At 44.6% G+C, this 25987-nt stretch overlaps 1 protein-coding gene across 2 annotated transcripts in view; it reads left to right on the plus strand.

Annotated features, from left to right (window-relative positions):
- Positions 1-22754, plus strand: part of LOC108628264 (chaoptin) — a 143960-nt gene extending 121206 nt beyond the window's left edge. For both annotated transcript variants that reach the window (XM_018030060.2, XM_026816316.1), the window contains 4 exons: positions 16543-16930; positions 17323-20415; positions 20492-20829; positions 20931-22754. In XM_018030060.2, coding sequence (XP_017885549.1) covers positions 16630-16930; positions 17323-20415; positions 20492-20829; positions 20931-21494 — 4296 coding nt within the window. In that variant the 5' untranslated portion in view covers positions 16543-16629 and the 3' untranslated portion in view covers positions 21495-22754. The remainder of the gene's footprint in view (positions 1-16542; positions 16931-17322; positions 20416-20491; positions 20830-20930) is intronic.
- Positions 22755-25987: the final 3233 nt, after the last annotated feature.

Here is a 25987-nt window from a genome sequence, read left to right on the forward strand (position 1 = left end):
CGTGTAAAGAACAGCATTATCCGTCACACATTGCAGTGCATTATCATTTACACGTAATTCGCGTTGAACTCTGCCGTACAGAGAAACAGCCCTGCGCAAAATTCAGCCGTGCCTAAAACGTTAAATAAGACACAGTCGCAAGATATTCATTGTAAAAGGGTAGCATGTTAATTAAATAATTCAATTCCTTAGAGGAACGTATATGAGCTAGGAAATTCTTTTGAAGATACTTGGTGGTTCTTCAGGTACGTATCCATCCATCCCAGCTTGTAAAGGATCTAGGCCAAACGAGGCGGAGCAGAACGTCGCGGAAGGTAAAATCGTCGAACGATCACTTTAATCCGCCAAGTATTCTTCAGTGTCTAACTAGTAGATCTCCGTGATCCCTGCCGATTCGAATCCCATTTAAAAAATGGAGCAGCGTTTCAATTAGCTAATTAATTGGCTGAAAAGAATTTCCGAAACCGGAACTAGAATTCTTTCTCTCGGCGAAGACTTTGGGCAAACTTTGTTCCGCGACGATCGTAAATCTCGCGGCCGCGTATAAATTAAAGACATCCGGCCCGTATCGCGACGAGGCGCCATTGTAACTCGTAGAAATTTGCATTTTCCCGTCATACGTGAGAACGTATGGCAGCGATAACGTTCCTTAAATCGACATCGATGATATATTCATCTACATAAATCGAGTTTGTTGCAAAATGTCCCGGAATAGATCTTCTGAAAAACCCAATTGGAATTAATGTCCTCTGAATACGTATGAACAGAGAACCGACGAGGTTTTATGACTATTCATCTCTTGAAAGATAATCTTAAAGTCATAATTCTGATGAGCATTGTCGAAATGAGGTTACATTAACGCAGCCTTTGTCCTTAATGGGTCGGCTGGATAATAAACGTTTAAGAAAATTATGAAATTTCATGAGGCAACAAGTTTTAATGATCGACGCTAGGAGATGAAACTGGTCTTCGAATAGAATTAATACTTCGCGCATATAGTAGAGCGGAGCTTGACAGATAGACTGCAGTTAAGTGGTGATTAGAAGTTGTTTACGGGCGGGACTCGAAAGATCTACACTCGTGGAAAATTGGACCAGTTTTCGCTTGATGTATCCGGCGATTTTCAGCTGGCTGTAATTGCACACTTGGAGGAATTAAGCCCAAGTTAAACTCGCCGTTCCTTAATTGGAGAAAGTTTTAGATAATTATCGGGGAATTAAAAGCGTGACGGGCGCGTGCGCTCGGCCCCGGCATAGTCGAGACCGACTCGCGAATTGCAAAATTTTCTGCCAAGAAGTAAACCTGTTTGTTCCACGTATTAGACGATTACAACTGATCTCTTCATCTCTTTAATAGAGGTCGTACTTGTCCGAAGTTGCACCGATCGATTAAAGAGCGTTGGCAGCTAATTAAAGAAACGAGTTTCGCGCTTCTAATAAAACTTTTACCCGGAGGCAGGAACAATCTTAAAATGTATCAGTATAAGAAGGGAAAGTTTCACTGTCGTCAAATGGGGGGGAGTCCACACTTCTGGGTAAGAGTTTCTTCGGTCGAGATCTTTTCCCAATTTCCTCGCCGATAATTACGTAATGGGTTTACGCCGATAACGATGCTAATTAATATCCCTTTCCACTGAACTCAGCGCGCTACAGAGGGAAGGTATACCTTGGATTAAGCGATCTTTGATAGCGAAAAAGCCACGCTTTTAGATAACAACCCACTCGACAGCTAATTTACTTCCCCCTGATGGCGGCATTAAATCTCGTTTGAACAGCCGGATCGCATGATACAAAAAGCTGCAAACAAAAATCTTTCGCAGTTGTTTTATAATCTTCAATCCCGAGTCTATACGCAAGCTCTCGCTTAAGGATGTATTGGCTATACAGTCAATCCCAAAAGTTTATGCACTTTAGAAACGCATTTTTTAAAAAGAAAATTTTCGTCAGCATCAATACTTAATTAGATATTTCCTTCTATACTTTTTAGCACGTAGCTATTTATTATTAGCATTATTCTTCCGACGTCTGATTTCTTTTTAATTATAGGAAATGCGTTTTTCTAAGGTACATAAACTTTTGGGATTGTCTGTATAGCCAATACATCCTTAAAGTTGGGCGACTCATCCGACTGTTCATAACTGGTGAGAAAATTCCCCGCTGATAGGAGGTGATCATTAATTGTACTTTAATTAAATAATAACACAGATTCGCATTATGTTTAATAATGCGCCGAGGAGTCATTTCGATTTTAGCATAATGAGAAAGTCGATTCGCGTCAAAGGATAATGGAGCTCGTTTATTCGTTCACAGAACCGCGTGGCCAGATTAATTCGTGAAACGAGTTCTTCCACGGATTCGAACCTTCAAGATAAATGGACACCGGCCTGTTGATATTGATCGATTGCCACGCTCTTGACCACGACGTTTATTTTAAAAGAAATTACACGATACCGGTAGAGACAACCTTCGTGATTAATTAATAAACTCAGTCAAGGTTAATGAAGATTGCACCTATCTTTCATCGAGGTAATTTATACTCGTTGCACGTAAAGGTGATTTGCATTTTCTGAATCCGTTCATCCCGGTGACAAGAGTTCTCAATTAACGACATCGACTTTGAACCCAGGAGATGACCCCTCGTATTTTCAAATAATAATCCGTGATAAAAAATTGATTAATAAAAAAGTAAGTGAACGTGAAGCACGAGGGAATGCGATCATGGAAATGGGAATCGAAACGAAAAAAAAAAATACAGATGATCGATAACACGACTGGTAGATTGGAATTAATTTATTTCCCGAGGATATAGTAGTTTCAGTCTCGTTAACAAAATCGACGAGATTGAATACGGATAATGATTTAGGTAATTCCCATTCACGAATAAACTGAAAAAGGAATCCCCCCACCTTTTTAATCAATTGATTGCAGAACGATAAAAACGTTGTACAAAGAAAATCTAATCAAATATTTAGCATTTTTATTTCTCGCTCGTTTTCAATTGATAAATCATGTTTTTCAATTATATATAAAAACTAAATATGGTACATATTCAACGAAAATTCCAAGGATGTCTCGCCGATCGATCCAGCTTTCGCGAGCACCACGGGTTGTCTCGATGAAAACACGTTATCGCGACGGAAATCGGACCGGTTTCCGGACCGGTGCACGCGCGCCGCGCGCATATAAAAGATTCGCGGAGCCGGATGTTTCACGGACTTTTCCATACGAAGACGCGGGTGCACCTCGGTCGAGCTTTTTTTTGAAAGCAGCTCCACGAGCTGAGATCGTTTGCCAGGAAGATAAGCAAGCGTGCAAGGAAACAACCGGGGCGTCCGAGCATCGTGAGTATATCGCGACCCAAATCTGAAATGGATCCCGCATCCCGCAGCGTGCGCAAACCCGGCCATTTTTTCGTAAATAACCGCTCGCCACCGCGAAAATACACCACCAAGGGCAAACGTTGATCTCGTTCGTTGATAAAAAGCCCCGGTCTCGGCAGGCTATGATGGACCATCCGCAGTCACCCCGAGATCACCGATGAAGCGGTTGAAAAGCTGTGCATTTAAGGGTGGCCGGATTATTCGAGTGCTGCGAGAGGATTTCCAGGGATTTCGAGAAGAATGTTAGGGTCGTGGGTGTTTATAATTTCGTGTCCGACGGATCCTCTGTTGAAAAGTTTTATTCTTTCTCTGGAAACGTATAATGCAATTTATGGCGTAATATTCTAATTCAATTAACATAAAATCCGAAATTCTGCAGACTGTCGCTCAGTATCATGCTCGTCCTAGGCTCTTCTGTAAAGGAAGATGATTAAAGTAGTGAAGCTCGATCCGCAACATTTATTAAAGAGGTTCTTATAAGATAATACCGCGCCAACCACAAAAGCAATTTTTAATAAAGTTGCTGCGTAATCTCGGAATCCTCTAAACATCAAAGTCACCGTCTGAGTTCGGGAACAATGTTCCTTAAATTTTAACTCCGTTAATGCGAGTCACGTTCATAAGAAAGAACTGCAAAAAATCCATTTGCACATAATCCAATTCGCATAGTTTCCCGATATTACCAGCAGCGAGATCTTAGATACATCAAAGTGTCCTGGACAGTTCGGTCTTATTGGAATTAGTTTAATTAAGTCCTTACTGGAATTTTGAGAGGATACTTTGAACACGAACATTTCCCAAATTTTATTGTGATATTCGTTGTAAGGCACGAGGGACGTGGACAATGATCCTGAGATTTTTAGAAAAATTTCCTGCACGAGAGGATTTTCTAATGAGCGTGAATTTTTTCACGACAACGGCGAAATGACGCATCATTAGCGTTAAACGAGCGCGAATAAAAAGAAGCGCGCATGGCACAGTGGCTTGACGGCGTGGCATATCGTCGTCGCCTGCCGCGGATGAATTTAGCATAGGGAGCGAAGAGGTCGGGCGTTTTACGTGCGGACGAAGCACAGGGGAAACGTGACCGCGGAGTAATTAACATGAACGCGCGGATTTGGAACCGTCCATGATTCAATGCGCGATGGGAAGGATGAAAATTTCATTGAGACGAGAGGAGAACGTGACTGCTTTTTCTTCGACGGCGAGCAACATTTTTTACTTATGCGCTTCCGAATATAAAAGTTTCAATTATGAAGCGCGGGTAAAAGTTTTAATTAAAACGCGCTTAAATTGCGGCGTCGCGCGCGCGCGCACATGAAATGAATATTTAAGGCTGGCCGCTGCGGCACACTTTTTGCCGGTCCAGTTGTAAGTTATTCCCCGCTCTCGCATAACGATTACCAGCGTAATTGCGTCGATTGTTTGCCGTTTGTTCGTTTCCCCGTTTCCAATATCTTTGCCTTCGACAGCAAACAATTTTTATCCCATCGCGTTTTATGTCGCGAACAGATGTCCTGCGTTTGACTTTATCGCCACGCCGATATTTCCCCCTTTTACGAACCCGTAAGAAATGAAATGCCCAGACCTTCCTTTATGCACATGCTCGTTCAACTTTCAAATCGACTGGCCCCTCTGCTCTTGAAACTCAGTGCGAATAACTTCGCATATGAGATTTTACTGCCGGGGAGATAATTTCTACGAAACCGCATCGGGAAATCTAATCAGGATTTTACGAAAAGCCACCCTCTTTCGAAAATCCGTTCCAATCTGACCCGGGAAATCCCAGATACCAGCGGGGGATGGTTTTCGTCACGAAACAATCCTGGATCCTTTCCTAACGACTGCCCACTGTCGTCGTAAGATATTTCTCCTCCGGTTTAGACTCGGACCCGAAGTCCCGCCATTAAACCCAAGCTCTCGTCTGAGTTCGAACTTAGCGAGACGACGGTGCAGGACGGAAAACACAGGAATTATCGAATTATACAGGTATAAGGGAAAAAGAACGGGCGATCGAATTCACTGGGTCAGAAAGAAGCGAGGATTAATTGGACCGTGGACGCGCGCAGCTCTCCGTTCATGGGAAACGAATGATTACTGCTGGCGTCGACGAAACGAGGAATCGTGTTACACGAGATACGGCAACTCTGTTTAGAATCACAGCCGCTTACTCTTTTGCTCTCGGTAATCTACGTAAGAGCGCGTAATTCGCAAAAACCTACGCTCGACACGAATTTTCCATTTGCCAAGTTCGTTAAGCTCCGCAAATGATGCCCACGGTAGTCAAAAATAGGGGAACATTTAGAGAGGTCTTTCGTTTAGCTTTTCTACAGAGCTCTCGCTGGAAGCATTGAATTTTCTACAGCTGGTGACCAGTGATTCGATCAAATACATACATATATCTCTGTAATTTATTTGAACTTTATGTTCGTGTCACGAAGCAGCAAGAAGCATGTCCCGGCATCAGGAACGGTCGATGGGAACTGGATTCCTTGGAAACTGGACGAGTAAGACTCGACTCGGACTTTGGAAAGTTTCGGTGGGATATCTGTGCGGACCTCCCTGTTGGACTGTAAAATCGTGTCGGAGTGTTGGTAATCCATCGGAGATTGTGGGCCCGTCTTGGATTTACGAGACGGTGGGATCGAGAGGGAGACAGAGCAACTGGGCTACACACTCTGTGGCGTTTCTGCTTTTACAAGCAGATTGGATCCGGTCCTTCCAGGATTTCACGCCTGCCTGGATAGGATCGCGAGACGCTACCCCACGATACTGTTCCCCTAAGCCCAACGCGGCGGCTCTCACACTACGAATACGTTTCCGAACAGGGAACGTCGAGAAAATTTCAAGGCACTCGTAAAAGTCCACGGCTGTGACCCTCCTGATCGCAGCGAACGGCTGCGGTCCGTGAAGATTACGTTTCAGAGGACTCGATGAAAAACGTTCTATCCGAAACGAATTTTCTGTTTCAAAAAACGATACGTACAGTGAATAACACTGTGTACTACTCTTGAGAATAAAATATTTGTCGTTAAAAATGACGATCTAATTGTCATAATCAATGAAGATAAAAATAATTAGAACTATAAAGGAACGAAGAGTCTATTATTGGAAGGAGTGCAAAAATAAACTCTTATACTTTACGCTAATGTAATATCGATGACAAAGATCAGGACGCAAATAACCGGAATTCCCTGTATAAATCTCGCGCAAACACCGAAGGATCGGTGAGCTTCTGGTCGTAGTCCGAGATGATTAAATTTGAACACGTACCGGAGATATCGCCAGAACCATTTACGAACCGAGCACGTCGTATCGATTTTAACACGTGAACACATTAAGATGGTACGTCAATCGCATTCACGGTTTCGATTCAATGACAAACATCTATTTTGGAATTATATTCTTTCAACAATTTAGCTGAGGATGACGCAGTTTCAGAGGATACGCCGAGCGCCGACTAATTTTATTATCACTCGCTTATTCGCGTGTCGTAGGTTGAATGGCCAATGAAATTACGCATTCATTCGTAGCTACTAGCCGAGTTCCGCTCCCGGCTGTTTTACACGCAGTTCCCGGCGCACGGCGCATCTATTAAATTTCACGAAACTATTTTGCGAGAGTCTTTAGAACGAGGGAAATAGTCGTGGCGCCTCCCCCGTAAATTGGCGGCTATTCAGAGGGATTACTTAAGCCTTTCATCGGGGCACCGCTCCGTATGAATTACGAACGCGTAGTTAATGCCCCCGAGAATACTAACGCGGTTCCCATGATAGCTAAGAGAGAAGCTGCATTAAGCAGTCGAATTCCCATGACGGCGGTCGGCATTGAAAGGCTTTGTGCAACCGGAGAAATCGGATAGAAACGTAAGTCAGAATCCTTCCCTTCTCTACATCGTTGATGCTCCGACAACTTCTTTCACATTCCATTCAATCTGTATGCACCACTATTATTCAGATGTTCGTCTCCTGAATGAGAGAGCAACATTTTAAGCGAGGAATCTAATCGAAACTGACTCTCTTAAACTATTTCTTCATCACACAATTTTCTTCATTACACGATTTTACTAAAAATATTTATTATTGTTACTATAATATACTTGTACGTCGATTCGATCATTTTCATTTCTTTTAAGTCTGTATGGATATTGTCTTCGTTGAGAATAAGTAAAATTTTCCACTTTTGCTCCTAGAATATGTATGTTCTAGCTGCATGCCCAATCAGCTATCGGTTCTTCTACTCTTATTTCAATCCCTTTCTTTGCGTACGCACTTCTGTAACAGGTGTTCACGGTCCCATATTATTCTAATCTCTAATCGCGTAGCAACCAGTGTCGAGCTGCTCATCGGAAACAGCCATTATTCAAACCGCATCACGGACAGCGATTGTTTTCCGCATAACATAGCGGATGTACGTTATTATCAACGTGTCACGATCACAAGATCCGCGATTGTACGATTATACAGTGACACATTTCTAACGCAAAATTCTATCTGCTCTCGAAACAAAGTTTCTTTATGGTAATTATAATTCAAAATTGAAATTATTCGCCTTAAAGTTTGAAGACGAGACAGTTCTATTAAAGTTGTATAAATAAATAAGATTGTGGGTGAAATTTCGTTGGATATTTTAGGACGAGATAAATATCCTGCTTATATTATTAAGGCAGGCTCGAAGACGTTGTAAAATCAATATACTGCCAGTTACATACCGTTCACCTGAGTGAAACTTGAGGAAGCACTTCTCTCGCGCTTCTAGTTGAAAATTCGTAAACGGAAGTACCATTGAACAAACTACGCTGCAAGTTCCATAACGATAACAACGGTTTCGATTCCTTCCCACCGACGCGGACTTTGTTCAATGAAATTTTAATGCCCTTGTGTAAGTATGGCATGTACACAATTTTGCACTCGCTAGAAAAAATGGTAACCGCTCTGGATGAAAGCATGGGAGAAAGGAAGGAGTGAACAAACAAAATAGTTGAGCTGCAATGAATGCTACGATTGTTTCATTTAACATGTAAAACATTTGCACTCGCGAAAATTGAAAAAAATAAGCGACTATATTTCTGCTCGTTTCAAACCTTTTATATTCGGACACAATAATATTTTCAGCAAGACGTTTAGAAACGTGTCGAGGTAAAATTAAAAAATCTGGTACGAAATATTTGACTTTTACTGGTTTAGTATTATTGAGATTATTAAGCATCTCTAAATACCGTACAGATTAATTACCCGTTAACTTTCCTAATTGCCAGTAATAAAAAGGAGCCCCTTTGCCACCGACTTCGTTCCGGCAAGTTCTTTTTAAAATGAACAAGATTAAAGATATAGCCTCTACTTTGGCCTCGTTGCGAGAGTGGTACACCTACTTCCCAGTGGTCGATACGCGGAGGTTCGCAAAACAGGATATTAGCTCCTCGTTTTACGCGGCGAAATAATCGAGTTGCAGGAAAAAAGTAGTGGAACTTCGGCGAAGAAAAAAGTTACTTTAATGCTTTAAAAGTTATATTACTTCCATAATAAATTCCGAAGTTTGTAATCTTCAAAGCACCGTTAAGTAAAAGCCCGCGTCTGACCAATGACTAGTTACTACTACTAGTTTAGCTATGTTACTGCGTTCCGGTTGCGTGGGCGGTTCGTTTTCAGAAATAAAAGAAAAATAGATTACTAAAAGAATTGGAATAGCAGTAACTTAACAATAAAACACGACGAAGATGCGCCGATGTTTCTTTTTCCCTTTTTTTTTTTTTTTTAACATGGGAACGCGAGATTGATCGGTCTGCACGCCATAAAATGCGAATTATTTTTCCGGTCGGTGATAAATGCTCCTCCCGACGACACTTTTAATTCACCTTTCGCCGGTTCGCAGCGAACCCGACGAGGGTGATCTTTTATTTATCCCTGACTAACGACGTCGGACACCGCGACACGACGACGAAGCGTACTCGGGAGGAATCCTCCCGAACCCGTTGCACTCAGTACGATTGATTCGCCGTACTTTTTCTCCAAGCTTCTTTTACCAGCAATGAGCAAAAAAATCTCCAATTAACAGTATTAATCCATTGCCGTAACCATCCCTAAGTAAATTCCATCGTTAAAAGAGGTGAATGCGTAGAGGAGGTTCGATTCTGTTGTTCAAATGCTCTTTTCTCTTCCTTCGAAATCGGTATATTTTTTACAATTATCCCGCAAAATTCCTTTTCATCATTCATCACTTAAGACAGATAATGAAGAAAATCCGTGGCCTCGATTTCAATATACATATAATTTGTTCCGTTTCTTATTAAGGAGAATGCGCAATTTTTTCCATCTCTCAGTAAAAAGATTCGTGTATTAACATATCTATGATCTCTTTGACGGAGCACGTTTCCCGCGAACACGCTTACGGATGGTTAACGAAAGGAATATTTTTCATAATTTCGGTCGCCGTAGGAAGACGTGTCTCCTCCTGCTGGAATTCGCCGCGCCTAAAAGATATATCAAAGGAATTTCCTTCGGCCGACTTCAAAGGCCGTGTGTCAACGCACCTTTTGAATTTTTTCTTCCTCTCCCGTCTACTCCTTAAGCTTATTTCAAATTGTTAAGAACAGAAAGATTTCCTGCATCTACTTGTCACTAAGAGAAAATAAGTATCTTCTTCTAACTGAAACACTTTGAAGGAATAAACGGTACTGAGGAACGAGTGTACACGTTTACGACATGGCGAATGTTTCTGCGAGTGTAAAGTACCTTTTGTACCAGGACCTGTAGTAAATTCGTCAAGTTGTCAGGAATCTTTATCGCATGCTTATACAAGAAACACAAGACTCATAGAGAAGTTTACGTTAAAGGATGCGTTAGAAACAGAGGCGAGGAATTGCGCGTTTACTCGTTAGAAATCTCTGTCACAAGCAGAGTTCTCGCAACGGGTGATCGTCGGTGTCGACTCGCGTCTAGAGACTCCAACCTAATTATCGTCGGGAGGCGGGTTGAAATTCCGGGGCAAGAAATCTCCGTCGCGAAACTCGAGCGTACAAATTTTCATTGTCATCATTATAAATTCAGGCTCGTAATGTTCCGGCAGAGCATTTCAAGGATTTGCGAGGAACTGCACTCGCAAAATGAATATGATTAGGTTTAATTTTATGCAAAGAGGCTAAGGAGGTTACACCAACTCCCCCGTCTTCCTCTCTCTCTCTCTCTCTCTCTCTCTCTCTTTTTACCTCAAAACCCCTTGGACCGTACGAGAACTACGTTTAACTTTTAATAATCAGTCGGCTGGTATAAGCTACGAGCCTTGTGTCGCGTTTGTGGAATCTGCTTTTTGTAAGGATTCGTTTTACCTTAAGAGGATAATCGTGTCCAGTGGCCTGGAACACGATTTTCATCGTACTTAAGGGTCGCGTCCGTGATATTACTTCGAATTGAACTAATCGTAAGTTTCGGGGATACAAAAAGTACGCTAATATCGCGCTCGTTCCTCTAATAATACTGGTCGTGACAAAGAGCCCAGCGAAGATATCGAGGCTATCTAGATTAGAATCTACAAAAATTTAACACGTTCCCGCCGGCATGTACCACTGGTGGTACATACATAACTGTCTATCAAGAACTACAAATAAGGCCACCGGCGGGAACGTGTTAAACCTGATTCCAGAAATTCCATCCTCGTATCAACTGACAAATTGAACTTTCAGTGCGATCGCATAAAACTTACTTTCATTTATACTTCTCGTTTTGTTGATGAAACATGGGATACTGCGATAGCAGTAAAAGACACGAGGCAATTAAACTTGCGAATTACTTCGTGTGTCGAACGTAAAAGCGAATAATTCCTCGCCGGTAGATCGAGTAGCTTGCACATTAAAGTAGTAGAAACGGGCAAGGAAGGGAATCGTTGAGGTAGCAAATGGGAAACTTGGTACGCGGTCGGGGCGATTACGGTTAGACGAATTCTAAAATATTCTATTCACGCGACAGCGGTTACCGTCTCTGATACGGCCGGTCGAAGGCTCGACGTGCGGCGGGGCAGGGTTAATTGCGCTTTCTTTCGACGGTCGTCTGTCGCAGAGCGCCGAAGGCGTCGCGGGTCAGAGGGGCGGAAGGATTCCTCCCGGCCCTTTTATATTCAATGCAGCGTGCTTCATTAGCGAACGCGGTTTTCGAGCGTGGTACCGCAACGATTTAATCCGAGCTTGCGCGCTCGCTGTCGCGCCGGAATTCAATTTTCCTGCGGCCTTAATGGACCAAAACGTTCCGGACCGCAGCCCCGCAGACTCTCGTTCCGGCAGCGATGGGAGAATCGATGGCTCCGATCCCCGTAGGATCGGCCAAATCGTATGGAGTCTGTCCGGATTACGGCGGACCTGCTCGGCTTGCGAGCTTTGATCGGAAAGTAATTGAGAAGCTTGTGCGCGAACGTCCGCGGTCGAACGTTCAAGTGGATACAATGAATGAGCCCGTTCCAGCGAAGGATCCACGGAAAAGAGGATTTCGGTAAAGTTACGTGTATTGGAATTCTCTACAGATCCGTTCTTACTTTATTCGTACGAATACTACTCCGTGTTTTAATTATTTATTACCTTTAATTAGATTGCAGTCAATTCGTTTATAGGAATTCATTACTCTTTCTGAAAAGAGCAATTCTGATGATACGCGAATTTTTAATTCGGTAGGTAAGAGCGCGGATTCTTACTGAGCTGTTCATTAACAGTGGAGCATGAGAATCGGTTCACTCGGCGAATTGGCCTGATTGCGCAAACGTTGTAAGTCATTTCGCGTAGGCGGGATACGTAATAATCTATCCTTGTTGGTGAAACTAGTTCACCGAGCATCGAGAAGTATAACGGAGAGAAGTTTGCACGGCACTCGACGCACTCGCGGTGCTGAAGTAGCAAAGATGAGCGCGCGAGTCATGTATTGTGGGGAGGGATCGCTCGTGGGATTCAACCGCGCGGGATCAATAAGAGATGAAACGATGGAACACGGTAAAGGGGATCGAAGTACCAGAAATATGAGAGTTAAGCGCAAATTTCTCGGGAATCTTCGCCCGAGTCAAACTTTTGTGATCCGACCAGCGTGGGCTCGCAGAGAGAAAAACTGATCCCAGTGTCTTTCGAATGATTTCTTCTTTTTTTTTTACGAACGGAAATTCGTCAACGGGTGTCAATGGTAGAGAGCCAGTGAGATCGAGCGGCTTATGTCGGTCGATCGAAGTTCCCAGTAATGAATTCCGCTCTCATGAATGTGAGAGGCTCTTTCCCCTGTTTTCTAATTCCGATCAGTTTGGAACTTGCTCCTACAACGCAAAGTCAATTCTGCTTCGCGAAACTCCGGGTAATGGAAGCTCAAGTGCACTTCGGTTCTTCGGAAATCTATGACCGAAATAGAAATTACGCCTCGTTCCGATAGTAGCCTCCGGATTTTCTTCTTCACCACGCCGCGCTGCTCGGACTAACTACTTCTACGTCTGTTTTCTTAAAACCTCTTTCGCACCTTAACGCCAGAACAAAAATTATTTGACAAGTTACGCTTAGACAAAATGTTTCTCCATAGCGTGTTCCTTTTAAGAATCGATCCCGTCCTATTTACATTCTCTACAAGGATCGATAGGTTTACCTCCAGGACAATATTCATCATAGCGAGATGAAATACGCGGGTCTATCGAAAGATGGTTGAAGATATATTAAGGATGTATTGGCTATACAGTCAATCCCAAAAGTTTATGCACNAATTGGATATTTTCTTCTATACTTTTTAGCACGTAGCTATTTATTATTAGCATTATTCTTCCGACGTCTGATTTCTCTTTAATTATAAGAAATGCGTTTTTCTAAGGTACATAAACTTTTGGGATTGACTGTATAGCCAATACATCCTTAAAATCGTTTCAAAAATGTTCTCCTCTTAGAGGAGTTACGGCTTAAAGAAAGTAGAGCCGTCGCAGTACTTCCTGTCAATATTTATCAATCTCTCGATTCTTCGCTGTTCCGTAAACGGGAGGCTCGAGCAAGTCTTGAAATCCTGGGAATAAGGTTAAGGCCGCGAACGGTTCTTTCAACCTGGATGCGTTTAACAGCTTGAAATATGTAACGGCAGGGAAAATATTCAATTTCGTCTGAGCGCGTTTCGAGTTCGGTGAATGCAGTTTAGAGATTCAGCGTCGCAGCGACGCTTAATTAAATGCGCCACGAGTGTCTCTCGCAATGCTCGCTATGTGTGCCTGCGTCTCACAGACGGGGCGACTCGTGTCCTTTATTAAACCCCTGCCATATTTCGGTCCGTCGCCGTCCCCGTACTTCCTCGTCGTGGGAAACAAGCGACGACGACGACGACGAGAGGTCGGTTTCCTCTCCTCGTATCGCCACGACACCTGTACCACTTTCAGAGCATTAATAGTCAGCGAAACGAGGAATGTAATAACATGCCCATTAAAATAGTCACGAGGATGCACCGCCATACACGTGGAGTACATGTACGTTTCGGATGCAACTAAATTGTGATCAGCGACAGGCGTTGCATGGAAAATCCTATTGTCTCCGGTTGCAAACTTGAGATAGATCTCCTTAAAGAAATTTTTACAGTTCGGAAACTTCTAACCGTCTCTCGGTCTACGCTCTTCAGAGGAAGTTTTACAGATAGATTTCCGTGACGTGCCGATTCCTGATCGCGAATTAATGGCAACCGATTTATTGCTGTTCTACGAAATGGCAGCGTTTCCTACCGTATTTTCGAATGGCTGTCGACAGCCCCATGTCGAGTTGGTTCGTATAAACATCGCGAAATGCACTGAAAAAGGATTATTCGAGTTCCGGGACCGATGCGGCACGCGATAAAAGGAGTAAATCTTCTTCGCAAACGTTTCTACTTTAGAAATATCTCTCCTTGATTGGTGAACAGAAAAACGTATGTTTAACGATAGCCGGCATACATAAACACCGTCGCAATGCGTAATCAGGTCGCACGCGACGAGTAATGATTACAAACTCGCGTTTATACGTACGTATGCATTAATTAAAATGCTCGACGATGGAACGGTTGGGCGCAAAATATTGATTTTTCCACTTCACCGTCATCTGACCTAGCGAAGCTCGGCTAAGCACCAATCCTCTAACAAACTTGTTCACCCCCTAACTCGATGTAGAACGTAACCGCACGGGAACTTACGTACAACACGACTTCGTATTCCTGAACATGCCTATACACGTGACCTGCTCGCTCCCGCAGTGGATGTAATCTATTATAAAAATATAACGTGATCCTCAGATCTGGTACGAGTAAACAATTTTACGCAATCTACCCTCGATTTCAGAGATATGTCAGAAAAGAAAAACAGAATTTCTCGAACTAAGTTCGAATTATACGAAGATTACGAATCTTCATGAAAAATAAAATATTTATGCTGTCGTTTAAAGAAATGAATTTTTTCATTTATAATTTTTATTTTTTATATGGATTTAATTAATATGCTATATTTTTATAATTGAAATTCATTCTTCATCATCTGTCTATACGATTCTTCTATTAATATGTTAAATCTGTAGTCTAATAATAAGCACTCAGCTTAACCGATTATTATTATTGCAATGTTTCAGATAAAAAACATAAGAATGAGAAAACCTACCAAACTATACTGGTCAAAATTTTTGGAGATCGTGTTCGGTCGTCGTTTGACAAGCTCCGAAAATTTATCACTAGACATTACATTATGATTCTGATCTCAGGGATCAGGATCCTTTGTACGAAAAAGAGAGTGCATGAACCCGTGCTTGATATATGTAGAGAACACATCAGACGCCACAAGTAGGATATCGTACAACGTATGAATTGTATAATGTATTAAAACCTTCATTGTATTCCTGACATACACCACGAATTGTAAAATATGTTTACATTAAACTCGTCCAAATGTTCGCCCATTAGTTATAATTACCTTAAAATGAGCGTCACAATATCAATATTCGATAATACTTGTAACTCAATTTCCCTCTCTCCGCTTCGAATGTAATAACACATAAAATCAGAGAATGGTAATGTTAAATGAACGTTAATTACAAAACATTAATTGCTCGTTTTAAAGAGATCCTCGAGTAAATATTCCGTGTCCCAATAACTTCCGCGTTGTACGAGGTGCGGTATAATAAAACATCGACTAATCGTTGAATCTACCCCTCTGTACGCGCGTCCACGCGTTGCAAAACTACGCAATGGAAGGGAGGTTGGCGTGCGTGGATAACGCCGACTGTTTTTTATCGACGGTATCAGCGAATTAACATTTTCTCGGAATATTTCTTCACGCACACCAGCCATCCATTTAGAACGCACGAGCGCGCGATTTTTTTCACTTGCACAGATTATCGGTAAGAAAAAGGGAACGATCTGGAATACGCGGGATAAAAGTGAAAGCAAGCAGCGAGTCCGTTAATATCGTCACGAAGCACGCAGAATTTGCATTCGTGAGTCGATAACGCGTGATCCTTTGCCGCGATACGGATACAAAAATCGTTTACCGCAGTGCCAATCGCAGTTCCAACAATTTATTGCACATACCATATCGTAGTACATAACTCATAAAATAATTTCTTTAATTTTCTAATGAATTTGGTTGTTTCCATAAAGATAAAAAACTTAAATAGATTTCATTATAAGGACTTTCCTTTTTATCTTTCGACGTGGAGAAAATTTCGAGCACGACGTAAATGAAACGGGAACTATCTAATGCCGCGACTAACAATAAGCCGTTAACACGAGTAAGCGCGCTGCATTAAAAATTGAAACTTGAGGGTAGGGCAAGAATTTGGCTTAAGGCCACCACGGACGTATACTTAAGCACGTCTATTAGCTGAGCACTGGATGGTTTCACAAGGCGCAAGATACACTTTGCCTTTGTCCAGAGTTGCGCTCTACCGGGTGTAGTTATTATTCAGCTCTGTGAAATTTCAACCACCCTCGGCCTGATACAATATTTGAAGCTGTTTGCAACACGACAATAGTTCGGTTATTTGGATAGAAATCGAAATTTCGTTCGAAAGTTTTAAAGGCGACAGAAAATTCTGCGACGCAGCTTAATAATTTAAATACTTTCAGACGTTGATAACACGATCCGGAGTACAGAAACGTTTTCATTTGATGTATCACTATTGTATGAGACAGTACGTAAGATGAATGGTCTTGTGTTCCCAGGAGCGCGGAGGCAGCACCGAGGGTCTTCGTAAGAAACGATGATCGGATCGGGACGAGCCGGGAACAGTGCGGCGCGATAATAATAATATGTGGACGACGTGGCCGCGGACGAGACGCAAGCTGCGGGACTCGGGCTCGTCGCGTGACGGAGACAAGAGGAAGAAGACTCGCGGTAGTCGGGAGAGATTTCGTTTCATCTACTCGGTGGTGTTAGCGGCGTGCATGGCGGCCCAGGAGGCTAGGAGCGCGAAATGCCCGCCGCCGGACACGATACCCGGTTGTCCCTGTTACAATTTCGAGGACGGACTGTTCCTGGAATGCGCCGGGGCAACCGAGGAGTCCCTCAGGACCGCTTTGTCCGGTGTAATACACGCCGCCGAGGGGGAAGGTACGTACCCACGTACCGCGAGAGCTTTTACGAGCAGAGAATACATTAGGATAAATAAGGGATTTAGGTTTCCGCCGACCAGGGATTTTCCTGCCCCTTCTCTGGAGACCCGGTGCTCTGAAGCTGGTATTGTGTTACAGTGGGACGGGAATAATTGCCTGAATATGGTGGGATTGTATTCTCGATGAAGGGATCTTGCAAGTTCATCTCGCTGAGCATTTCTGCGAAATGACTGTGTACTATTCTCATTTAGAATATCACGCTTTAATTCCATTTCTTTACCGTCTCTGCGATCCCCAACTGGAGATAAATAGCATATGAATTATTCTAATTAGGTTTACTGAGGAGGAGCCAGGATCTCTAGATAGCAAGTATTACGATTTTTGTTCCAGGGGCTATAGTTCAATCACTAAGCGTTTACGAGTTAGACAGAAAGGTGGAGGAACTTCGGTCAGCAGCGTTTCCAGCCGGATCTCAGATCAGGCATCTACAGATATCCCACTCGGCGATCCGTGAGATAAGCGAGGATGCCTTTAAACGCCTGAGCAAAAGTTTGGAATCCCTGGCGCTCGTTTCGGGTAGACTATCCCACGTGCCACAGAAGGCAATGGCGACTCTGAGCACGCTGAAAGCCCTGGACTTGGAGGCGAACCTGGTGCACGAGCTTCCAAGTTACAGTTTCTACGGGCTCTCTCTGATCAAGCTGAACTTGAAGGGAAATCAGATAGTAAAGATATCGGAGTACGCGTTCGCCGGCCTTGAGGATACTTTGACCGACCTGAACCTGGCTGAGAACAAGATCAGAGTGTTCCCCATGACGTCATTAAGGAGATTAGAGCACTTGACGTTACTCAGACTCGCTTGGAACGAAGTGTCCGAGCTACCGGAGGACGGATACTCCAGGCTTGATGCTCTCAACTTCCTCGACTTGAGTAGCAATAACTTCAAAAAAATCCCGCTCAATTGTTTCCGTTGCTGTCCGTCCTTGAAAACTCTGTCCCTCTACTACAACGCCGTCGAGTTCGTCGACAAAGACGCGTTCATATCGCTGATCGATTTGGAATCGATCGACCTGAGCCATAATAAGATCGTCTCGCTGGACGTATCCACGTTCAGAGCGAATCAGAGGCTGAGATCGATCGACCTCAGCCACAATCACATCCACTATATCCGCGGTGTATTTTCCAAGTTACCGGAATTGAAGGAACTGTTCTTAACCGAGAACAACATACTGGAAATACCCGCGGAGACGTTCGCCGGTAGTACAAGTTTGTCGGTGGTGTATCTTCAGCAGAATGCAATTAGGAGGATCGACGCTCGGGGTCTCGCCACGTTGAGCCAACTAGCGCAGCTACATTTGAGCGGGAACTACATCGAGAAAGTGCCGCGCGACTTTCTCGAGCACTGCGAGAATCTCTCAACCTTGTCCCTCGACGGGAACAACATCCGCGAACTGGAGGTGGGAACTTTCGCGAAAGCGAAGTCATTGAGAGAGCTACGGCTTCAGGACAATCAAATTACGGAAGTGAAACGAGGCGTCTTCGCGCCTTTGCCGTCCCTGCTCGAGCTACATCTGCAGAATAACGCGATAACGGACATGGAGACCGGCGCTTTGAGATCCCTCCACAGCCTGCAGCACGTGAATCTTCAGGGTAATCTGCTGGCGGTGTTGGGCGACGTGTTCCAAGTGTCGAACGACATCGGACAAAATGGGAACAGCGGCAGCTCGTTGGTCTCTATTCAGTTAGACAACAACGGACTCGGCGTCCTGCACAACGACTCTTTAAGGGGTCAGGCGTCGGTCAGAATCATGTGGCTCGGTCACAACAGATTAACCCGGCTCCAGGCTCCATTGTTCCGGGACCTGTTGCTGGTCGAGCGATTATATCTGACGAATAACTCCATCTCGCGAATCGAGGACACCGCTTTTCAACCGATGCAGGCGCTCAAGTTTCTCGAGCTAAGTATGAACCGTCTGAGTCACGTGACGGCGAGAACGTTCTCGGAGTTGCACGAGTTGGAGGAACTCTATCTACAAGACAATGGTTTACGACGGTTAGACCCGTACGCGCTAACCGCGCTCAAACGACTTCGCGTTCTCGATCTGGCTAACAACCATCTGAACGTGCTCCACGACAAGATCTTTCAAGAGGGTTTGCCAATAAGGACACTGAACTTGAAGAACTGCACCGTCAGCGTGATCGAGAACGGCGCATTCAAGGGACTGAACAATCTCTACGAACTGAACTTGGAACGTAACCATTTAACCGCGTCCGCGTTGGATCGTTTGGACATTCCAGGATTGAGGGTTCTCAGGATATCTTACAACAATTTTAGTCAGATCAACGGTAACTCATTGGACGGCCTACCATCGCTTCAACACTTGACCATGGAGTCCTCTCAGATCTATAGAATGCCGTCGGAGATATTCTCGAAGAACAAGAATCTAGCGAAACTGCTGCTGAGCAACAACCTCCTTCGGGCGATGCCCAGTCTGCTGTTCCTCGGGCTGGACTCGTTGAAAGAAGTGAAGCTCGACGGTAACCGATTCCAGGAAGTACCGTACGACGTGTTCTCGAACGCAACTACGATCGAGTTCTTGTCCCTCGCTAACAATGTAATCCTGAACGTGGACATGTCGCGGTTAAACGGATTGGTTAGCCTGCGGGAGCTCGATCTACGCGGTAATTACATCATGACCCTTTCTGGTTTCGCCGGCGTGAATCTGTCCCGGTTAATATCCGTTGACCTCAGTCACAATCACCTGACCGCCCTTCCGGCAAACTTCTTCGCCCGCTCGAACATGTTGCGCAAGATCGAACTGGCCGCCAACAAATTTCACCAAATACCCGCGGTCGCGCTCTCCGCGCAGAACATCCCGAATCTCGCCTGGTTGAACGTGACTGCGAACCCACTGATCAGAATACACGAGCTCAGCTCGAAGGCCAAATATCCGTCTTTGCAAGAGATACACATATCCGGGACGAACCTGACCATCGTCACTAGCCAGGATTTCGAAGCTTTCCCGGCGCTGACGCATTTGTTCATGGGCAACAATATGATCTCGCGAGTATCTCCGAGCGCGTTCCGGAGCCTGTACGAGTTGCTTACTTTGGATCTGAGCATGAACGAGCTAGAACTGTTACCTCAGGAGAGATTGAAGGGCTTGGAACACCTCAGGCTACTGAACCTTACGCATAACCGTTTGAAGGAACTCGAAGATTTCCCACCTGACCTGAAAGCTTTGCAAGTACTGGACCTCTCGTACAATCAAATCAGCGGAGTAGGCAAGAGTACATTCCAACATCTAGAGAACCTCGCCGAACTTCATCTGTACGGAAATTGGATATCGTCGATCTCGCCGGACGCGTTCAGACCGTTAAAGAAATTAAGGATCCTCGACCTCAGTAGGAATTATTTGGAGAATCTACCGTTGAACGCTTTTCGACCTCTAGAAACGCAAATACGAAGTCTCCGAGCCGAAGGTAACGTATTATTGTAAACCGCTACTATTAGCAGGAAGTGCGGTTTCCTGAAATTAAACGGTTTTTCCGGCTGCAGAGAACCCGCTGCTCTGCGATTGCGAGTCTCAAGAGCTTTGGGAGTGGCTGCGCGATCATCAGAAACTGGTGGGCGGCGGCGTGGGACGGAATCGAGGGGGTGGGCTGCGAATGAACGACATGGACAGCGGATTACTCAAGTGCCAACAGCCACCGGAATTAAGAGGGTTGGTGTTCCTCGAGTTGGATCCCAACGCTTTCTGTTCCGCGCCTCTCGTCTTGAAACTAGCGATCCAGGACATTCAACCGTTCTCTGTTCTGGTGTCTTGGCAGAGCAGAAACCACTCTGGTATTCGCGGTTACCAGGTGGCTTACCACATCATGGAAAACGTCGACGAGGTACAGACTCAGATAATAAACACTATTCTATTTCAACCAGTTTTACGAATAAATCCTACTTCGATTTAATAACGTCGAGCTGTTGATTAAAAAAATTTCAGGTACGAGCGAAGATACTCGAGGCAAATTCACGGTCTACGAAACTGTCGAAATTGTCTCCGAGCACCCGCTACCTAATCTGCGTGTTTGGTCTGGGCAACTGGATGAACCAACGCCTCGAGGAGGACGCCATGGACCAGTTCAACTTTTCGAACCACGAGACGTTCGATGCCTCGCCGGATATAGAAATGGTAGACACGCCGACGAGTCGCTGTACCGAGGTGAAGACACTGGAAGCACCGGAGGCGGTGATCAGCAGCGACGGTTCGTCGATGGGCGACGTAGGTAGCGTGAGCAACTTCCTAACCAGACGCTTGGGTCTGATCGTCGGCTGTTGCATGGGATTCGTCGTGTTCCTGCTCCTCGTGTCTGTCCTCGGTTACCTGAAGGTGAAGAAGCAGCGGGAGACCGTGAAGAGGGAGCAGCCGATCCCGCCGGAATACATTTCTTACAGGCATTTCAGTATACAGAGCGGGGAAGCGGGTCACGCTGCCAGACAGGCCAGCCAAGAGGGTCACAACTCGAACTTCATCAACAGCATAGGGAATACCAATCTGAATGTATGAGATAAGTCAAAAAACTCCCGACTCGTGGAAGTTTCGAACGTTTGAAGCGGACATACCCAAATCCGGCGGCAAACGCGAAACATTCCTGACTCGCGGCAGTTTACTGAATTCTCGAAAAGAAAAATGACCGTACGAACGTAGGAGGAAGATATAGAAAAGTCTCAATGGATATGACCTTCGAGCCAACAAATGCGCGTGTCGGTGCAAACGCCAAGTGGACGACCTAGTTAATCAAGCATTTTATATGTGATTTTCTACGAATCCTTAACTCTATTCGATGTAGCTTTATCCAGTGACGAAAGGAAGGATACTGCGGGGACCTGTGCAAGTGTGTGCGTGTGTCCAAGTGAATCGTTCCGCGGCCATGATAACTCAAAGGATCGCCGTGCGTCATTTTCGTTGAACGATTTACGGCTGAACGTCATGGCCACGGCAGGGATCTCTGTTCGGACTTGCAGAACGATGCATTGTGTTTTCTAAATGGCTCGGCAGACCGTTCTCCCTGTAACAATGCGACGTCGCATCGCGTAAGTGCGATCTTGAATTTACGCTCGTAAGGGGGCCAGTAAATCCTGTCGGACATTGAATTGCGCCTCGTCGTTCAGAAATCGTTGATAGAGACAGACGCGTTCTAATTTGTAAATAAGAACAAGAGTTCGAATCGTTGTTTGCAAAGAGAATCGTCGAAACTCGGAGAAGAATCCGAGGAGGATAACAGTGTTCGGCGATCTTTCGACTCTTCATTTAGGAAAACATAGTTCACATTAGGATCGATTCTTGGTTCTCGAATCAACGTTTTACGCGTGAGTCGAGAGAAACGCAGTTTCTTCGAGTTCGCGACCTTCGAGCATAGTCGATAGTGTCACCGTGTCGGAAACAATGGATACACTGTGACACTATCGCATCTCTTCTCGCTGTACTATAGGCTAACCACACGGATGTTATCAGCGAATACATTGGAAATTAGATTCCGCGTGTTGCGTAATATGCAGCAAATTGCAGTTTCAGGTGATAAATAGAGAGAGAGAGAGACTGTGTCGTCTCGTTACTAGAGACAGAGAGAAAGAGAGAGAGAGAGAGAGAGAGAATATGGGATTGCGACGGACCAACGATGGGACAGACCACGTTGGACGGAATCGATAACAATCGGTTTGTGCGGGTCGTCGATGTCCAGTGAAACATCTCAGATGTACCGCACACTGTGTACTGTAACATATACGTACGTCATCACTGTAATAAAGATGCAACTTCTTTTCTAACCATCTACTCTCGTTCAGTGCGCACCTTCTTCGCATTCCTTCAAATTTTAAACAGGATCTAATAACACACTCTGTCTCGTATTTGTCGTAACGCAGTTTAGAGATCATCACCGAATTGGAGTAAACGTCCCAAGGGAGGAATTCCAAGGCACGAAAATTGTCAAGATACTTGGAACGTCACGGATTATCGGAATCCTTGAAGTACGCGTTCCGCGAGTACGTTTCGGTTCGGAAAACTGCTCGACGTCCCCTCCCCCTCGCGATCCAAATTCAGCTCCACCGATCCGGTTCTTCGCGGCTCGCATAAATTTTCCAACGTCTCGACGAAACGCTTCCCGTCTGCTTTATCGTATTTCCTTGCAATTAACCCCTCTCCCGACGCGCCCGTTTTACACCAAGGAAGATGGTAGGCGTTCTGCATATTTCATTCACTGTTGGTGCAGAGAAAATGTTCTCCGGCACTGTTCTTCCGAAGCGGCAAGGGCGGTGACCCACGGATTCAATTGAAAACTTCGCCCCTAGCTCCACCGTGTTTGCCATTGTTCTTCCGACCGTTCGAAATTAACCGTAGAGGATAGCAAAAGATAAAAGAGCATTCGTGAAACGTTATTTCGGCGAATTATCGAAGTCGGAAGCAACAATGCTCCATACGGATTCCCTTTGACAGGGCTAAGCATCGGTTTCACAGGACAGAAGCGAAATTTCACGAGGAATGGGAAACGGACGGAATAAAAACCGAGCGAGCCCCGCATTTTTCTCGGTTGATAAAGCTGTCCAAACGTCTCCCGTTTCGCTCTTTAATCTCGTTTGACGCAATGCGCTTCACCGACCATCTACGCATCGCGCTTTAAATGGAGATCATTAATCGTGGGTGGCTATTCGAAAAAGCGTCTACCCGCTTGCTGGCAGAACTGCCATGAAAAAGTCATACGGCTCGTTTGAGCTATATTGCGCAGTAATAGAAAATCTTTATTAATCAAATCGAATATAGCGGATGAAAAAATCTCTGTGTCGTTCGCAGCGTTCACAGCTTGAATTTATCTGGATGCAGGCTATCTCGACCGAGGACTTCAATTTAGCGTCTGCAATTTGTTATTCCAGCTTCTATGTCGAGTCGCTTTCCGGGGTACTTAAAAAAATATACTGCAGCGCGAAGTGTCTCTCGGATGTTTATACGGATGTAACTACCGGAGGCTAGCGTGAAATTGCGATGTTGTTACAAACGCTTACGTAAAAGTCGCTTCTTCGGATTGCGCGGCGGGAGGATGCGAGAGAAACAGCGCAATCGTCCCGCGGAAGAAGACCTTCTTGAGAGTCTTCGCACTTTAGAAACGGAAAGGTGAGGGTTAAAACACGCCGTGTTACGACAGGAAACGCGTAAAAGCGCGAGGAGTCGTTTTCAAAGAAGTGCTCGTCAACGCGTCGCAAATAGAAATTGTCTGTAGCAGCGAATGAGTGTTTTTGAAATAAGAAGCCACTCATCAGGCTAATAAACGTCAGGAATACTTAGGTCTTTTAATTTTAAGGACGCGCGATTCAATTTCGAATAAGATTACTAAAGCATTTTATGAGAATTCAAATGAACCCCAATTATCCTGCTAACTATTGTTTCATTCCGGCAGCTTAAAGTCGCTTCCTAATCACTTCGTCCAAGTGATTGAAGCGTGAATGAATAAGCCGGTCTACCGAACCGCGGGCTGAATAGGAATGAACTGATAAAAGCGTCGTTCAATCCGAGAGTGTCGAAAGTAATGGTAGTTCGATTCTCATATATTATCGGTTGAAATTTCGATCAACTCCTCCTCGAGCTCCAATCATCGCTATTCATCAAACACACTGATTGCTATAAAACGTTCCTCCGCAGCGTTCGATAATTCTTTTCGTTAAACGAGTCTCCCAGATTATCAGCTATATCCTCAATCATAAAAAGAGAACGTCTACGAAGTTTGCCGCTTGTTTCGCTGCGAATCGCGCATCCGATTAAATTACCGGCACTCTCTTCCCGGACGCGAATAAGTCCAAACTTTTTCAACCATCTTTTGTCTTCCGAGACTCGGAACTTCTTTCGGGAACAATTCTTTTCGAACCGCGATTGTCGTGTTTGCGCCAACTCGGTTTAACACCTTCACCGTTCGCGGATCGATATTTCCCGTTCGTTTCGTCTGTCTCTTCTTCACAATTCCTATTACGTACGAGATTTCTCAAATTCGACACGGGACCTTCGAGATTACCTAAAATCACGTACCTACTCCAGTCGTTTATCACGACCTTGACTTCAGTTCCAATCGGTGTTACTCAGTTTCCCTCGAAACGTTTCCGATAATCTCGCTGCCAGCCAAAAATTAAACGAATAGAGCTCGCTGGTTCCTTCGGAGTCGAACTATCACGCTCGAAGGATCTCGACGACCGCATTACCAAACAACCTGGAAAACTGGGACCACGAAATCGGCATTAAGCGAAGACTGATTACAGTACCCAGTTGGGGCTGGCGTCGGTTTGCCGCTAGACAATCTTACTCTCTCTCTTCACTTTTGCTCCGCGTTTACGAGTATTAGTTCAGTTTAGAGGTTCGAATATTGTGTACCAACTTCCGAAGTTCCTCCGTCACCGGTGACAAGTTAGACCATCGAATTTGATCGATGGTTCGTCTTTCCGTTCGGCAAGGTAGACGGAAACGCGAGGGGGAGGGAGAGGTTCGCTCGGTTGAAATTCAAGCTAGGTAGATGCTGTTTCGGTCGCAGCACGTGCTTCACCACGATTAAGTCTCGGGGAACGGAATTACCGTTCCACTGCAAAACGGATTCAGCACTGGTTGAAATGTTCAGCTCCTAGGTTCGGTAACGGGTGCTACATGCACGATTCGTACCCACCACCGTTCCCGAGACGTTGCGACGGGTCGTGTTCTATGGATGAGAATTCAGGATCTGCTCGTCGATAAACGGAACCCATAGCTAGCTGTTTCCGTGATTCAGTGTTTTGCAAACAACTGAGTTTCATTACCCGAGTTTATCTTTTTTAACGTAACCGTGATTCTTATTATGATTGTGTGAGAATGTAAACTAATTTTGTTTTGCATTGCGCTCCTCTCTGAAGTACGTAATTCGTACAAAATCAGCAAAACAATTTAACATACGAGAGAGAGAGAGAGAGAGAGAGAGTTTAAGCAAACGCTCTAGTGCACATACCTGATGTTCAATGACACAAAGGAAAATTCGCAAACAACCTCGCAGATCG

This window comes from Ceratina calcarata, unplaced genomic scaffold (assembly GCF_001652005.2).
Source record: "Ceratina calcarata isolate Rehan_Ccalc_2016 unplaced genomic scaffold, ASM165200v1 scaffold514.2, whole genome shotgun sequence".
Lineage (NCBI taxonomy): Eukaryota > Metazoa > Arthropoda > Insecta > Hymenoptera > Apidae > Ceratina > Ceratina calcarata.